This window comes from Coregonus clupeaformis, chromosome 6, assembly GCF_020615455.1.
Source record: "Coregonus clupeaformis isolate EN_2021a chromosome 6, ASM2061545v1, whole genome shotgun sequence".
Taxonomy (NCBI): domain Eukaryota; kingdom Metazoa; phylum Chordata; class Actinopteri; order Salmoniformes; family Salmonidae; genus Coregonus; species Coregonus clupeaformis.
The window spans coordinates 37,067,186-37,084,871 of record NC_059197.1 but is presented as its reverse complement, the minus strand read 5'-3'; the positions used below and the strand labels follow the sequence as shown (position 1 = coordinate 37,084,871).

General features: G+C 45.6%; 1 protein-coding gene across 2 annotated transcripts in view; it reads right to left on the bottom strand.

Annotated features, from left to right (window-relative positions):
* Positions 1–1,916: 1,916 nt before the first annotated feature.
* Positions 1,917–17,686, bottom strand: part of LOC121568157 (unconventional myosin-VIIa) — a 33,412-nt gene continuing 17,642 nt past the window's right edge. For both annotated transcript variants that reach the window (XM_045220343.1, XM_045220342.1), the window contains exons 22-48: positions 17,180–17,413; positions 16,851–17,054; positions 16,339–16,515; positions 13,987–14,076; positions 13,597–13,724; positions 13,380–13,506; positions 13,073–13,192; positions 12,706–12,879; positions 12,298–12,525; positions 11,571–11,738; positions 11,108–11,225; positions 10,585–10,711; positions 9,999–10,168; positions 9,731–9,918; positions 9,462–9,589; positions 9,078–9,235; positions 8,679–8,832; positions 8,385–8,540; positions 6,425–6,530; positions 6,035–6,148; positions 5,679–5,766; positions 5,349–5,455; positions 4,877–5,062; positions 4,555–4,671; positions 4,289–4,372; positions 4,008–4,127; positions 1,917–3,876 (exon numbers count right to left, since the gene is read on the bottom strand). In XM_045220343.1, the coding sequence (XP_045076278.1) occupies positions 3,784–3,876; positions 4,008–4,127; positions 4,289–4,372; positions 4,555–4,671; positions 4,877–5,062; positions 5,349–5,455; positions 5,679–5,766; positions 6,035–6,148; positions 6,425–6,530; positions 8,385–8,540; positions 8,679–8,832; positions 9,078–9,235; positions 9,462–9,589; positions 9,731–9,918; positions 9,999–10,168; positions 10,585–10,711; positions 11,108–11,225; positions 11,571–11,738; positions 12,298–12,525; positions 12,706–12,879; positions 13,073–13,192; positions 13,380–13,506; positions 13,597–13,724; positions 13,987–14,076; positions 16,339–16,515; positions 16,851–17,054; positions 17,180–17,413 (3,864 nt within the window). In that variant the 3' untranslated portion in view covers positions 1,917–3,783. The remainder of the gene's footprint in view (positions 3,877–4,007; positions 4,128–4,288; positions 4,373–4,554; positions 4,672–4,876; positions 5,063–5,348; positions 5,456–5,678; positions 5,767–6,034; positions 6,149–6,424; positions 6,531–8,384; positions 8,541–8,678; positions 8,833–9,077; positions 9,236–9,461; positions 9,590–9,730; positions 9,919–9,998; positions 10,169–10,584; positions 10,712–11,107; positions 11,226–11,570; positions 11,739–12,297; positions 12,526–12,705; positions 12,880–13,072; positions 13,193–13,379; positions 13,507–13,596; positions 13,725–13,986; positions 14,077–16,338; positions 16,516–16,850; positions 17,055–17,179; positions 17,414–17,686) is intronic.

Below are 17,686 nucleotides of genomic sequence, written 5' to 3'. Positions count from 1 at the left end.
CACACACAAACACACACAGGCACACACACACACAGACACTCACCCAGTCACATGCACACGAAGTGTGACCGCACAAGAATAAGCAAAGGGAAACGGGGAGGAAAACAAGAGAAGAGGAACTGAATGTGTAAAAAGAGGAAGAGGGTGATGTAATGTGAAAGATAAGCCAGTATTTTAAGACTGTTGTTCCTGTGTCCTCACCTGACCAGCTCATTCACTCCCCCTATGGTGACCACTGGAACTGCAGAACTGAATTGCTAAAATATGAAATATACACTGAACAAAAATATAAACGCAACATGTAAAGTGTTGGTCCCATCTTTCATGAGCTGAAAATGTTTTTCCTTGAAATTTTCTATATGCACAAAAAGCTTATTTCTCTCAAATTTTGTGGGGGGGTGCTGAGGTGTTTTTATATCTGTAATAAAGACCTTTTTGGGGGAAAACTAATTCTGATTGGCTGGGCCTGGCTCCCCAGTGGGTGGGCCTGGCTGCCAAGTCACCAATGGCTGCACCCCTGCCCAGTCATGTGAAATCCATAGATTAGGGCCTAACGAATTTATTCCAATTGACTGATTTCCTTATATGAACTGTAACTCAGTAAAATCTTTGCATGTTGCGTTTATATTTTGGTTACATTTTAGTCATTTAGCAGACTCTTATCCAGAGCGACTTACAGTTAGTGAGTGCATACATTTTTCATACTGACCCCCTGTGGGAATCGAACCCACAACCCTGGCGTTGCAAGCGCCATGCTCTACCAACTGAGCTACAGGAGGGCCTGGTTTAGTATATATTTTTTATTCTCGTAACTGTAAAGACATCAGCTGCATTAGAGGAATTTATTAATAGTGTCTTATTTTGTGTGTGAGTGAGTGGATGCAGGTGAACACTGACTGTACTGTGGTTTTAGTTTCATAAGGTTTTAATGATCAGGAGTTGCTATTTATATTTGAATGTATGACCAAGCAGTAGCCTAGTGTTTTAGCATGGCAGTGAATACAGCGTCTGCTTCTGCTAACACACATATCTATCTATCATGAGATCTACTCCTAAACCTTAATTATCTATTTTGAGGTTGTAGAAGCTACGTGAGGATGACTTTCAGGTGTTGTGTGGAAAGTTGATGGTTTCAGGTGTTAGTCTGAGGGTTGGTTGGTTGGTAATGGCTCTGTGGACAGTGTTGAGCAGGAGACAGGATATCTAAGTGCCATAGGAGACACACTGTCCACAAGCCTCTGGCCAGCCATACAGAGGAAAGGATAGAGATTTTAAGGTGCTTCTACATAGCTTTTGTAATTATTTGAAGCCTTCTAGAACTCTCCCAAGACATTCTAGAACTATCCCAGGACATTCTCAAACACGCAAAGACATTCTAGAACTGTCCCAATACATTCTAGAACTCTCCAATGACATTCTAGAACTCTCACAAGCCATTCTAGAACTCTCCAAGACAGAATATACATGTTGACAATCTCTATGTTCACAGTAAACCAACTAACAACAGAGCAGTTGATATCCTGATGACCAGAGGGCAAAATAATGCCATTAGTGGAATTGCACTCCACCTTGCTTGCATTAGAGACCGCTAGGCTATACAAATACCATGCTATCATGAATCGAAACCTATATTTGGTCCCAACAATGATTCAAAGGTATCAAACACTCTGAATGTAATTGTTGTTAAATAGCGAAAGGCTACATAGTATTTCTTGTCGTTTTCTGTATAACAGGACGACCATTTTGTTTTAATGTATATGAGCCTTCTCTATGTTATTATTTTACTGTAACTATTTTCTGACTGTAAATGGTATTACCTGATATAAAACATCTTTAAAGGATTGAGTTGGTTGGTGTTTGTATTCATTAATTAACCCATTTGATTCCATGTCCACAGTATAACGCTACTTCTGTTACTCCAGTTGAACAAAAATACATCGGCCCACTGTCTCCATCCAATCATCTTTATTGTTTTTACAAAAACAGACACCCTGGCCGGGATTCAATCTGAGCGCTCTAATAAACAATGCGGCTTTTAAAGGCTATGTTAACTCATTCACGGAGATCGTATTCAAGGTAACTACTGCAGATGTCGGCTCAATTGGAAATTCCCTTTAAATGTCAAGCGCACTACAGTACGGTTTCTGATTTAATCCTGGCCCTCATTGGGGGTGCAGAGGAGGGGCGGGGCAAGGACAACTAGACTAACGGCATCTCTGACAGTAGCTCCACCGTCATCATGTCTTCTATCAGGACAGTGGAGCAACACAGCTGCTGTAGTAATGTTGTAGTAATATCACCCAGACAGACCGGGAACACTGTGCATCCTAAATGGCACCCTATTCCCTAAATAGTGCAATACTTTTGCCCAGAGCCTTATTTTTGACCAGGGCCCATAGGGCTCTGGTTAAAAGTAGTGCACTATATAGGGAATAGGGTGCCATTTGAGACACATCCACAGTGTTATAAAACATACGTTGAGCTGATTAGTGGAAATTCACCCAGAACTCTGTGTTGTTAATGTAAACTAGCGCCTGTAGAATATAGACTGATTCCTCATACAAACCATATTTTCACTACATGGACAGATCCTTTACACAATGTAAATATAAAATAAGTACCAAAAATCTTAAACAAAAACAAACAAATTCAACAGCAGACAGACAGGTTAGTTAGTTGTGGAGGGAAGGAGGTGTTTGTAGTGGTGTCAAGCTCCTCTGTGCAGAACAGGAGAAACAGACAGTAACATCAGCATCCTGCCTGAACAACACACTACTAACACACAGGGTGCGTCCCAAATGACACCCTATTCCCTTTATAGTGCACTACTTTTGACCAGGGAACTATATAGGGAATAGGGTACCATTGGGACGCAAGGTATAGAACTCTTCATGCAGAACTCAGAATCATCCATGGATCAGTTCTTTTCCAGCTGAGTTAGGTCTAGACCTGGTTCTAGTAAGGATTGTAGGGTACTTTGCAACCCTAGTTCTAGTTAGTATGACAAAGGCCATTGGTGAGTTAAACACTAGTCTCATAGAGCTACAGTACATAGATCTGCCAAATACCAACAGATAATGATCCTTTCTGGTCAAACACTAACGCTCTATGTTAAAACTCCACAGCAGGCAAGTCCACCTGAGGCTTACAGCACAGACAGACAGACCTCTGAGCTAAAGCCTAATTATACCATACGCAAGTAGGAAACACAAGAACATAATTGGCGATCTTGCGTTGTTGTGTTGAGTTACAACTTCCGAGGCTGCTGGTTTGCATATTTTTGCTACTCAAGTATTTTACTCAGTAAGTTCACTTAATTCTTATTTTCAGTAACTATTTAATTGTCTAGTTAAAGTACCCAATCACATGGCTTTCCATTCATTCTGTCCATCCAATTGGTTAATAACAAGTCTCCTTGGTAACAGACTGCCAACTCTTCAGTCTGAACACAATGTTCAAAAACACTAATTTAACTGTTTGTGTGTGTGTTTACAACCTTCGTGTTTGTAGTGTGTGTGTGTGTACAGTGTCTTTGGGAGGATAAAGGGGCGGGGCTTAGAGGTAGTCATCCTCAATAGAGGGCTCGTCATCAGGATCGTTGCTATGGTTGTTGCTAGAGACATTGCTAAGGTCGTTGCTATGTGCATAGCTGGAGGCGGTGCTAGAGGAGGGGCTCCGGCTCATCTTCCACACCTGGTTAGAGAAGCTCTGCCCCCAGCTGCAGGGCTGGCAAACAGGGCGCAGTATTCTAATTAGCTCTGCAGCTTCCTGCCAATAGGAAGTTCACTTGCTGTGGCCCCTCCCAGTTCTCTGTTTACTCATGGTGGTCAACATCTGGCTGATGTAGGAAGTCAGGAGGTCATCCATCTTATAGCCCTGAAAACACACACACACACAAATCTGTTTTCATCATGTGCGTGCGCGTGTGTGTGTGTGTGTGTGTGTGTGTGTGTGTGTGTACGTGAGGGCGCGCGTGTGTTTTTTACGTGTGTGTGTGTGTGTCTCACCAGTGAGGTCTCACACAGCAGCTTGCTGCCCCTGACCAGGTTGCCAATGGTGATGTGGAAGTAGGTGTTACCACTGCTCCAGTTGGAGATCTTAGTGAACGGGTGGGTGGTCAGGATGTCCTGTAGTACACACACACACAGACATTAGTGAAATACCAGGTAACACGTTCACACACATACACCTAGAGAAAGAGATGAGACGTCATGTAACACACACACAGGAAATGTACCCTTGGAAATTAATAAAGGACCTATCTACACACACACACATACATACACACCTTGGTCTTTGGGTCTATGAGGCTGACTCCATGCTTGTTGATGGCAATTAGGAGGATCTCTGGGAAGTTGGGCGCTGTGGTTTGCTGAACAGAGAGAATATCGCACTGACTGAGAAGAGGTACACAATACTGGAAAGACCGACCGACAGACAGACAGACAGACCGGCAGGCAGGCAGACATCCCAGACAGACAGACATCCCAGACAGAGACAGTAACGTGACCCCAAGGTGAGATTGAGAATGACATCACTGAACGGCGTGGTTACCTTGACTTCGAAGAAGGCGGATCCGAACGTGGCCCATTTGAAGATGATCTTCAGGAACTGGAGTTTGGCCTCCTCCCTGGACTTACCAGCCTGTTTATTGAAATACGCTACTACAGACTACACACACATACACATATATGTATGCAAAGTTAAACAGACACACAGCCATACACCAAAAAACAGAGAAAAAAAACAATAAAACAGTTGATTAGGTCACAGATACAGATGAATGCAGTAGTCAATCATGAGAAAGACAGCCATTAAGGACATAGCCAGGGCAGCCAATCAGAGCCCAGGAGAGGAGGGAGAAGTCTTGTCTCACCCGTTTCCAGTCATCTGGGGAGAGCTGGCGAATCAGGTCCTGTGGCACCAGCTCCCGCAGGATCTTGGGTATTGAGGGGAAGTGAGACTTGTCGTCTTCGTACTTCACCCTGTAGATCAACGCTCCCAGCTGGAACACCTCGTCACGACTACACTTATGGTAACCACGGAGATACTTGGGCAGCTCCTAGGTAACCGGAGGGCAAAAGTGACCAGTTAATAGTGAACAATAGTCCTGGATTCTATCAGAGGCGCCAAGTGCATTGCACTACAGACAATGTGTATTTTAAAATACATTTCCCCGATATTCCTGGAGAATGCATTCATGGTAAACGCTGTAGGTGTTGGCTCAAGCCATAACAACGAACAACGCACCTTTGATTGAATCCCAGTCTTAGTATATGAACATTGTCAGGCTTTGAATCTTTTAAGTTTACTCAGTACAAGCGGAACCAGTTCCATTACACACACACCTGGTAGTAGTGGAAGATGGAGTCAGCGAAGGAGTCTTTACCAGGAACAGTGTTGGTCCACAGCTTCTTCATGAAGAACACCTGGTAGGTCAAAGACGGTATGATACCTACACACACACACACACACACACACACACACACACACACACACACACACACACACACACACACACACACACACACACACGTTAAAGGGATTAAAGGTATAGTTCATGTTAAAGGGTTAGTTCATGTTAAAGGGATAGTTCATGTTAAATGGATAGTTCATGTTAAAGGGATAGTTCATATTAAAAGGACAGTTCAATCTAAATCCTAGTTTTTATGGAATACCATCTTTAGAGGGCCGAGCCGTCTTGATCCAGTCTGTGAGGTGTCTGACAAAGTCAAAGAAGAAATCGCCCTCTGGTACACTGATCACCTACAAGACACACACACACACACACACACACACACACACACACAAAAAGAGTTGGGGCATGTTCGAGAACATCAAATCTGTGATATATTGTGGGTAAATTGTGATTGCCTGATTGATCTACAAATAATAATTAGTAGTTATTTATGATCCTAGGTGATTTGTAGATCAATCAGTCGGCTGTCGCCTGCAAAATCTGCTGTAATGACGAACAAGTCGTTAGTGTGCGTGTGTGTGTGTGCGTGTGTGCGTGTGGGTGTGTGGCTATCACCTTGTCGGAGATCTTTACGAACAGGCTGAATCCTTCAGGTAATTTGAGCAGCAGGCGAGCAGAGATTGCCAGACAGAAGTCTTTAGCCTTGGTGCTGGACTCCACCTCAAATGCCTGTCAATTACACACACCAGCCAATCACAGCACAGTAAACACCTGTCAATCACACACACCAGCCAATCACAGCACAGTTAACACCTGTTAATCACACACACCAGCCAATGACAGCACAGTAAACAGCTGTCATTCACGAAGAGCAGCCAATCACATCACAGTAAATGCCTGTCAATAACAACCAGAAATACAGTTAGAAAGATAGTTTGTGTGTGTCAGTGTGTGCGTATATGTGTGTTCATGTGTGTGTGTGTGCGTGCGTGCGTGTGTGTGTACCTCATCAGTATTGTCAGGGAAGTAGACCTTGTGGAAGATCTGGGTGGTCTTATGTTGGATGGCCTCTACCTCCACCAGGTGGGGAGGGTACTTCCTCGAGCCATTCCTGTCGCCACAACAACACCAACAATAATAACAACAACACCAACAATAACAATAACAACAACAACAACAATAATAATAACAACAACAACAATAACAGCAACATCAACAAGGTAACGAGATGAAGAGGAGTGTATCATTAACAGAGTGTGTCTGTTGATATGTGAGATGGGTGAGTGTATGTGAGTATGTGCGTGTGCACGTGTGTTTGCGCCCACGTACAGTTGAAGTCGGAAGTTTACATACACTTAGGTTGGAGTCATTAAAACCTGTTTTTCAACCACTCCACACATTTCTTGTTAACAAACTATAGTTTTGGCAAGTCGGTTAGGACATCTACTTTGTGCATGACAAAAGTAATTTTTCCAACAATTGTTTACAGACAGATTATTTCACTTATAATTCACTGTATCACAATTCCAGTGGGTCAGAAGTTTACATACACTAAGTTGACTGTGCCTTTAAACAGCTTGGAAAATTCCAGAAAATGATGTCATGACTTTAGAAGCTTCTGATAGGCTAATTGACATCATTTGAGTCAATTGGAGGTGTACCTGTGGATGTATTTCAAGGCCTACCTTCAAACTCAGTGCCTCTTTGCTTGACATCATGGGGAAATAAAAAAAAATCAGCCAAGACCTCAGAAAAATAATTGTAGACCTCCATAAGTCTGGTTCATCCTTGGGAGCCATTTCCAAACGCCTGAAGGTACCACGTTCATCTGTACAAACAATAGTACGCAAATATAAACACCATGGGACCACGCAGCCGTCATACCGCTCAGGAAGGAGACGCATTCTGTCTCCTAGAGATGAACGTACTTTGGTGCGAAAAATGCAAATCAATCCCAGAACAACAGCAAAGGACCTTATGAAGATGCTGGAGGAAACAGGTACAAAAGTATCTATATCCACAGTAAAACGAGTCCTATATCGACATAACCTGAAAGGCCACTCAGCAAGGAAGAAGCCACTGCTCCAAAACCGCCATAAAAAAGCCAGACTACGGTTTGCAACTGCACATGGGGACAAAGATTGTACTTTTTGGAGAAATGTCCTCTGGTCTGATTAAACAGAAATAGAACTGTTTGGCCATAATGACCATCCATTGTTTGGAGGGAAAAGGGGGTTGCTTGCTAGCCAAAGAACACCATCCCAACCGTGCAGCACGGGGGTGGCAGCATCATGCTGTGGGGGTGCTTTGCTGCACTTCACAAAATAGATGGCATCATGAGGAAGGAAAATTATGTGGATATATTGAAGCAAGACATCAAGACATCAGTCAGGAAGTTAAAGCTTGGTCGCAAATGGGTCTTCCAAATGGACAATGACCCCAAGCATACTTCCAAAGTTGTGGCAAAATGGCTTAAGGACAACAAAGTCAAGGTATTGGAGTGGCCATCACAAAGCCCTGACCTCAATCCTATAGAAAATATGTAGGCAGAACTGAAAAAGCGTGTGCGAGCAAGGAGGCCTACAAACCTGACTCAGTTACACCAGCTCTGTCAGGAGGAATGGGCCAAAATTCACCCAACTTATTGTGGGAAGCTTGTGGAAGGCTACCCGAAACGTTTGACCCAAGTTAAACAATTTAAAGTCAATGCTACCAAATACTAATTGAGTGTATGTAAACTTCTGACCCACTGGGAATGTGATGAAAGAAATAAAAGCTGAAATAAATCATTCTCTCTACTATTATTCTGACATTTCACATTCTTAAAATAAAGTGGTGATCCTAACTGACCTAAGACAGGGAATTTTTACTAGGATTAAATGTCAGGAATTGTGAAAGTTTAAATGTATATGGCTAAGGTGTATGTCAACTTCCGGCTTCAACTGTATGTGTGAGTGTGTGTTACCGTAGGGCCTTCTGTAGTCGTGTCATACAGTCCTGAGCCAGAGGGTGATGTTTCTTGGACTGAAGGAAGCGTTGGACATGAGACAGCAGCATGTTACTGGGAGGGAACAGACCTGTACACAGCCACAGCAACTCCCAGCCCTTCTCCTCACTGTACCTACACACACATACACACACACACACACACACACACACTCTGTGGTCAGGACACAAACCAACAGAGCGGAATCTGCAAGAAGTTTCCCGTGTGTGTGTGTGTGTGTGTGTGTGTGTGTGTGTGTGTGTGTGTTCTTACTTGACGTGGTTGTCTGTGAGTTGTTTGAGTATCTGACAGAAGATCTCATCTTTTAGAGGTTCGGCTTTCAGGGCTCCTTCAAAGATCTGGTCTGTCAGCTCGTTGACCGAACGCGTTCGCTTAGATGGGTAATCCCCCATATACTTCATCATAGGTGGCACGGTCAAGGAGTCAACATATCACACAAATGTCACAGGTGGGATCTGAACCCTCGTCTCCTGGGAAACCAACATCTTAACCATTAGGCAAAGAGGAAATTCCATATCTGGGCCAAGGGTGATTTTAAGTTGCAGGCAGATTTACCTCATCACAAGATCGTAAGTCTGAAACACAAACACGCAGACACACACGCACACACACTACAGACTGTGTTGTTAGCAAGTAGCCAGTAAAGGATATCTATGAAGGCCATACAGGCGTCCTGTGACAGGTCTTCATGGCTGAGGACCTTCTTCAGTAGGGGCTGTTTGATAGGCTCTCTGGTGCAGCTCCACATTGAGGCCTTCCCTCTGTTCTTAGTTATCATCACCCTGCTCAGAGTGTGTTTGGGAGGAGGTCTAGGGTGAGGGAGGAATGGAGAGAGAGAGCGAGAGAGAGAGAGAGAGAGAGAGCGGGTGAGAGAAGGGGGAGGAGAAAGAGAGGGGAGAAAGAGAGGTGTAGTGACAGGAATAGAGAACGTGACATTTTCCTCAGACAGAAAACCCACACAGTTACAAACACTGCAACATGTATTGTGTGTGTGCCTGCATGCATGCGTACGTGCGTGTGTCTGTGTGTGTCTACCTGAAGTGGTCGTAGCTGAACTCTTCCAGTGTGTAAGGTTTAACCCTCTCCTCTCCAGTCTCCGGCAGAACCAGCTGAGACAAACGCACCGTCTCCTGTCTCTGGTCTGGTGTCATGGTAACCAACGCCTAGAGAGAGAGAGAGAGAGATGAGAGAGAGGATTGAGGATCACACAGATAGAGCCATTACAGTGTAGGCTGTGTGTGTGTGTGTGTGTGTGTGTGTGTGTGTGTGTGTGTGTGTGTGTGTGTTTTGTGTATGTGTCTCACCACTACGTCAGCCTGAGGTCTGGTAACAGTGGGCAGGACGTAGACGGCGTCAGCAGGGAAATCTCCTTTTTGATTGGTCCGTTCATTGACCCCGTGGGCCCAGCCTGAGGTCATGACCTGCTGACCTGTCTCCTGGTCCAATAGGATCAGGTCTCCCTTTTGGAACGACAGGAATGTTTCCTCCCCAACTGGAGGGGAAAAGGTACAGTTTGTGTGTGTATGTGTGTGTGTGTGTGTGTGTGTGTGTGTGTGTGTGTACTCTACTCACCAGGGTTAGTGTTGTCCTGCAGAGCCACCACGTACTTGGACCGGTTCCTCAGGCCCTCTAGGAACGTTACCACAAGGTCTCTGATGTCCTCAGAGTTGGTCGACGTGAACGTAAACTCATCGCCCTTCATGGTCGCCAACGTAAAGCTCTGCACCTGCAGCTTACCACCTCTATCGACACACAGAAGAATGCTCAAATAATTGCTTATGCGCGGTGCGGTGTAGCTAGCTAGCAGTCTCAGAAGAAGGGAGAGAGAGACATGAATACAGTTGTTAGCTCGGAAGATCGAGCCCATATCTATTCCCTAACAGTTCAGCTAACCATGGGGGGTTGAGGTGTCCACCAACAAAACAACAAAACAGGGTGGCTAGCCCAAGTAAGGAGGATGGCTAACTAACTATACAAATTTAAAATAATATTATTACAGGCAACATAGTAAGTAGGCTTCTTGAAATTAGTAGCTCAGGAGAAAATATGATAGAAGAAAAGAACAGAAAACAAAAGAAAAATAAACAGAGTCGTCGTTATGTTTATGGTCGAGAGGGCAACAGTGTTAAGGTGGACTCCAAATCCCATCATGCCTCACCTGCAGCTGGAGACTGCAGTGATCTCTGGGAAAGAGAGTTCTAGCAGCACCTGCTCCTGTTCGTCTACAAAGTACACCCCTGTCCAGTTCACCGCCACAATGACATCATTCTTAGGCAGACTTGGACCTGTATGGTGGAGAGAGGGGCGGGATCAGAGTATGGACACGTGACTAGGGCTGTGTCCCGATTCTCCGTCCTTCTCCCGAAGTGTGCACTTTCACACTCCCTGTCATAGATTTAACAATGGTGGAAACTCCCTACAGCGAATGAGTACACCAATCCAATGCTTCTAAATCCATGACGGGTAGGGTGCAAGTGCACACTTTGTGAGGAGTGAGTAAATTAGGACTAAGCCTAGATCACATGTATACCTAGATGCCAGGAACAACCCCCTGCAAGTCAATAATTATTCCTCAGAGATATGACGAGGTACAGCACCAAACAGACTGACTGACAGGTACTAAAGAAGGTAGTTGGTCGAGCAGGTACAGCAGGTACGTTACAGCAGGTAGAGTAACGTACCTGAGAACTTGAAGGCCTCATAGAAGCGTGAGAAGAGGAGCGGCCATTTGTAGCGAGCAAAGTCCACCACTTCCTCCTTCACCTTCTGGGGGTCAAACCTCTGCTGGGTGTAGATGCCCTGGGGCGGAGAGGAGAGGGGGGGACGCACAGTTAGGTTGTCCCAAATGGCCTCCTATTCCCTATATAGTGCAATACCTTTGACCAGGTTCCATAGAGCTCTGGTCAAAAGTAGTGCCCTATGTAGGAAATATGGTGCCATTTGGGACACACACATAGTGACTTACAATCAGTGTATTTAAAAAACTAGGTAAGACAATCACATATTACGATCAAAATAATTGAAAGTAAAACATTCTTCTAAATGGTTTGGTAGTTTACTAGATCAAACATCAGAACCAGTGACATCCAGAGAGAGCCAGTCCCTAGAAGGGAGCCGGGCCAACCGTTCCCCAGCCAGGAGCACCTTTTTGTGGGCAGCCATGATGACGTGGGCCCATTTCTCCATGCTCCGGGAGGAGCTGACCTCTCGGTCGGGGATGTAGGATGGGATCAGGCTCAGCAGACGCTCTGTCAGGATCTCAGAACCATAGTCCACATAATACTGCTGACTGGCTAACTCTGCTAGGTCATCCTGGAGAGAGAGAGGCAGAGAGAGAGAGAGAGGCAGAGAGAGAGAGAGAGGCAGAGAGAGAGAGAGAAAAAGAGAGAGAGAGAGAGAGAGGTTAGAGGTGGAGAGGTTAGAGCTAGGGTCAGAACCGTAGTCAACAAAGTACTGCTGACTGGCTAGCTCTGCCAAGTCACTCTAGAGAGAGAGACAGAGGTTAGGGTCAGGATCTTAGATCCGTAGTCCACATACTATGTGTACATAGTACTGCTGACTGGCTAACTCTGCCAAGTCATCGTATAGAAAGAGAGAGGGAGAGAGAGAGAGAGATGTTTCCCTTGTTTATTTTCCTTTTGTTTATTGTCTATTCAATTTGCTCTGGCAATGTAAACATATGTTTCTCATGCCAATAAAGCCCTTTGACTTAAATTGAGAGAGAGAGAGAGAGAGAGAGAGAGAGAGAGAGAGAGAGCGAGAGAGAGAGACAGAGAGGTTAGGGTTAGTATCTGACTCATAGACTCAGAGGACCATAAAAACAGTGCCACCTTGTAACTGAGAGGTAATTTGGTTTAAGTGTAAAACTCACCCTGTCACAGCGGTACTCTCCAAACTTTACCCCCCGTACAGTCTGTTGGTAGATGAGGTTGGTGGCCACAGCATCGTCTGCAGGGTTGTGCCAGGGCGTGAATATCTCCTTCCTGTAGAACAGTCTCCAGGGGGCGTTCCTCTCCTGGGCACCCTGCTCCTTGGCATACTGCTCACACTGGGACACCGCGTCCATCACATGGTCCTTACCACTGCCTAGGGAGGAGACCTAGAGGTACACACACACAGCTCACACTGGAATACTGCACATGCATGGTGTGTGTGTGTGCGTGTGCCTGTGTACCTGTGTGTGCGTGTGTGTGTGTGTGTGTGTGTGTGTGTGTGTGTGTGTGTGTGTGTGTGTGTGTGTGTGTGTGTGTGTGTGTGTGTGTGCGTGGTTGTGTATTACCTTGTCAAACAGAGCGATGTAGAGAGAGAATCCAAAGCGGTCTCTGAGGCTGATCTTGTCTGCCAGGGCGTTCCACAGCTCCATGGCAGTAGTAGCTGAGTCTGTCAACAACGTCTTAGTGGTCCCATCCATAAAGGTTACTGGCAACATGATGGGCTTTTTAGACTTAGTAGCCTGGGAGAGAAGAAAGAGGAGGAAATTGGGGGAGAGAGAGGGGGAGGAGGAGAGAGAAGGAGGACAGAGGGAGGGGGTGGGGAGAGGAAAGAGGGAGGGGGTCGAAGAAGAGAGGTGGAGAGAGGAGAAGAGAGAAAAAGAGAGGTAAGGGATATGTGTGTGTGTGTGTGTGTGTGTGTGTGTGTGTGGGTACCTGTAGCTCCAGCCAGGATGGGGGTTGTGTCCTGGTACCGTTAACAAACGTGCGTCTGAGTCTCTCCTCGCAGTAAGGGGCGTAGCCAGGAGGACCGCCATGGATGTAGTTACGCAAGTACTGGAGGAGACAGGATGTGATGCATTTATAGAGGAAGTGATGTAATTATAGTGAAAGTATAGAGTCTAACAATGGCTACGTCCCAAATGGCTCTGTGGGCCCTGGTCAAAAGTAGTGGACTATAAAGGGAATAGGGTGTAATTTGGGACATTTGGGACGTAAGCAGAGAGTCTATAGTCTGACTGACCTTGACAAACTTCTCAGAGGGAGCGAAGCAGCCGACACACAGAGAGATGAGGATCCAGCCGCGGGCGTGACTGCTCTTAGACGGGTTCTGGTTCAACTGCTTACAGATCTGGCAGTAGATTTCATCCCTACAGAGTACACACACAGGACAGGTCAGAGTGTGTTTGCGATCATGTTTGTGCGTGTGGGTGTGTGTATGCGTGTGTGGGTGTGTCTACCTCAGGGCAGGTCGAAGTATTCCGTTGCCGATGATGAAGTGGAGTTTCTCCAAGTTAGAGGTGGGCCGGTCCTCCAACATGCTGTTGCCATGGAGACTGATCTCTCCGTCGTTCAGGCGCTTGGTCACCTGATAGAAAACACATCATCAACACTGGACATTCTATCCAATCTACCTACTATCTGGGTCCCAAATGGCACCCTATTCCTATATAGTGCACTACTTTTTACCATGTAGCATAGGGCTCTGGTCAAAAGTAATTTACTATATAGGGAATAGGGTGCCATTTGGGATGCAGACAAAGTACCTAGGCGCTAAGGGCCATTTCATCACTTCTAGAATGCTTTAAACTCTAACACCACCTCCTCCTCCTCCTCCTCCTCTCTCTTACCTCCTCAGTTATCTTGGACTTCTTCTTCAGGGTGAGGGACACTAGTTTGTGTCGGACACTGTTCTTCTTGTTGCTGTCTGAATGGGGGTTCTGTAGGGGAGGGGTTACAGCAGGACACAGCTTATAAATCAGCTAGGAAACGTCTTCTAGGAAGCCCTACTGTACTATACTACCCAGAGCAACACTACAGGTGTATCAGACCATGAGGGTTTAACTCAGCTATAATCTCATTAGGTTCGATGATAACTGAGTGTTACTATCGATTACTCCCCCCTCTTCTTCTTTTAGTCATTTAGCAGATGCTCTTATTCAGAGTGACTTACAGTTAGTGCATTCACAGTCATAGTAAGTACATTTTTCCTCACAGCACAGCAAAACATTTCCTCTAACCTCCTCCTGCAGGGCCTGTAGTTCTCTCTCTCTCCCCTCCCTCCCTCCCCTCACCTCTTCCTCCTCCTGCAGGGCCTGTAGTTCTCTCTCTCTCCCCTCCCTCCCCTCCCTCCCTCCCTCCCCTCACCTCTTCCTCCCCCTGCAGGGCCTGTAGTTCTCTCTCTCTCCCCTCCCTCCCTCCCTCCTCTCACCTCTTCCTCCCCCGGCAGGGCCTGTAGTTCAATTCAATTCAAAGGGCTTTATTGGCATGGGAAACATACAGTTGAAGTCGGAAGTTCACATACACTTAGGTTGGAGTCATTAAAACTCGTTTTTCAACCACTCCACAAATTTTTCCAACAATTGTTTACAGACAGATTATTTCACTTATAATTCACTGTATCACAATTCTAGTGGGTCAGAAGTTTACATACACTAAGTTGACTGTGCCTTTAAACAGCTTGGAAAATTCCAGAAAATGATGTCATGGCTTTAGAAGCTTCTGATAGGCTAATAGACATCATTTGAGTCAATTGGAGGTGTACCTGTGGATGTATTTCAAGGCCTACCTTCAAACTCAGTGCCTCTTTGCTTGACATCATGGGAAAATCTAAAGAAATCAGCCAAGACAAAAAAAAAATTGTAGACCTCCACAAGTCTGGTTCATCCTTGGGAGCAATTTCCAAACGCCTGAAGGTACCACGTTCATCTGTACAAACAATAGTACACAAGTATAAACACCATGGGACCACGCAGCCATCATACCGCTCAGGAAGGAGACGCGTTCTGTCTCCTAGAGATGAACGTACTTTGGTGCGAAAAGTGCAAATCAATCCCAGAACAACAGCAAAGGACCTTGTGAAGATGCTGGAGGAAACAGGTACAAAAGTATCTCTATCCACAGTAAAACAAGTCCTATATCGACATAACCTGAAAGGCTGCTCAGCAAGGAAGAATCCACTGCTCCAAAACCACCATAAAAAAGCCAGATTACGGTTTGCAACTGCACATGGGGACAAAGATCGTACTTTTTGGAGAAATGTCCTCTGGTCTGATGAAACAAAAATAGAACTGTTTGGCTATAATGACCATCGTTATGTTTGGAGGAAAAAGGGGGTCTTGCAAGCCGAAGAACACCATCTCAACCGTGAAGCACGGGGGTGGCAGCATCATGCTGTGGGGGTGCTTTGCTGCAGGTGGGACTGGTGCACTTCACAAAATAGATGGCATCATGAGGAAGGAAAATGTTGTGGATATATTGAAGCAACATCTCAAGACATCAGTCAGGAAGTTAAAGCTTGGTCGCAAATGGGTCTTCCAAATGGACAATGACTCCAAGCATACTTCCAAAGTTGTGGCAAAATGGCTTAAGGACAACAAAGTCAAGGTATTGGAGTGGCCATCACAAAGCCCTGACCTCAATCCTATAGAAAATGTGTGGGCAGAACTGAAAAAGTGTGTGCGAGCAAGGAGGCCTACAAAATTGACTCAGTTACACCAGCTCTGCCAGGAGGAATGGGCCAAAATTCACCCAACTTATTGTGTGAAGCTTGTGGAAGGCTACCCGACACGTTTGACCCAAGTTAAACAATTTAAAGGCAATGGTACAAAATACTAATTGAGTGTATGTAAACTTCTGACCCACTGGGAATGTGATTTAAGAAATAAAAGCTGAAATAAATCATTCTCTCTACTATTATTCTGACATTTCACATTCTTAAAATAAAGTGGTGATCCTAACTGACCTAAAACAGGGAATTTTTACTGGGATTAAATGTCAGGAATTGTGAAAAACTGAGTTTAAATGTATTTGGCTAAGGTGTATGTAAACCTCCGACTTCAACTGTATGTTTACATTGCCAAAGCACATGGAATAGACAATAAACAAAAGTTATCTCCCCTCCCTCCCTCCCTCCCTCCCTCCCTCCCTCCCTCCCCCTGCAGGGCCTGTAGTTCTCTCTCTCCCCTCCCCCCTCCTATCACCTCTCCCTCCCCCTGCAGGGCCTGTAGTTCTCTCTTGTAGGTTTTTTTGCCCAGCGTCTCGTAGATCTTGGTCATCACAGGGATCTTCTCCGAGCCGTCGGTGATGGCCGTGTGGTACTTGGGCTCCGGGAGATCTCCCATGAACCTCAGCACCGTAATCCACACCGCCAACGCCGCCTGGGGGGAGAGAAACCAACAGTGTTAGGGTTGCAAACTTTGCGTTACTTTCCCAAATTTCCCTGGTTTTCTATAAATCCTGGTCTGGATTTCCTGCTTATTCCCTCCTGATTCCAGGAATCTTCCAATCTGGATTCCTGGACAACCGGGGAATGTAGGGAAAAGTTACTGGAATTTTGCAACCCTAAACAGTGTTGTTGCTGTGATTATAAAAAGAGCAGTTGGGTAGAAGGAGGCTGCCTGAAAGGACAGTCTGACAAACACACATGGTCTACTGGGGTTAGAGGTCATGGGTTAGGTGTCAGGGGTCAGAGTTGAGAGGTCATGTGACCTACCAGCTGGTCGCCCTCGTCATCATGGAACAGCAGCGGTTGTTTGAGCGGCCGTCGGATGTAGGTGTGTGTGGTGGTGCCCTGGAAATAGGTGGCAGCGAACTTTGCAAACTTATACTCTGACAGGTCATCCTCCTCATCCTCAGGGAGAGGAAGAACATAGTCTAAATCCTCCTCCTCAAGCTCCTTATGGGCACGCTCCAAGTCCTACAAATAGATGCATGCACACACACACACAAAGACACTCAGTGAACGATTTGAACGTAGCCTAGAGCAGATTGTGTTAACTGTAGCAGTGCATCTGTGTGTCCACCAGGTGGCGACCTCCTCACCTCGAACCCAGCTGGTGGCGCTCCCTCATGTCCAGGGAAGGAGTTTGTTGTTCCCAGGAAGCCAAACATCTTATCCACCATGTCAGAGTCGTTCACCGGCTCATGTCTGGCTTTCTCCATTTGCTCCACCATCTCCTTCTTCCTCTGTACCTCCTCTCTCTCTCTCTTCTCTCTTTCCGCGTCCTCCTTCGCTAGCTGGGCTAGTCTCTGCTGGTGGTTACGTTCTGCTTCTACCTACAGAAGACTGGGTGTTAATAGGTGTGTGTGTGTGTGCAGAGGTGTCATGCCCATAGGGGGCACGTGCCCCCTCAGATTTGTCCTAAAAACAACTGTTGTTTCTCTGTAATACTACTAGCCACATAGTAATTTTATGAATAAGCCATTTCAGGCTATCAATCAGAGTAGCTAGCTTGTCTAACTAGCTTAGCTGGCATGCCTGCTGGCAAGGTTGGTGGACTTTAGAAAAGCAAGCAATAACTAAAATGTACTGAATAAGACTCACAATCC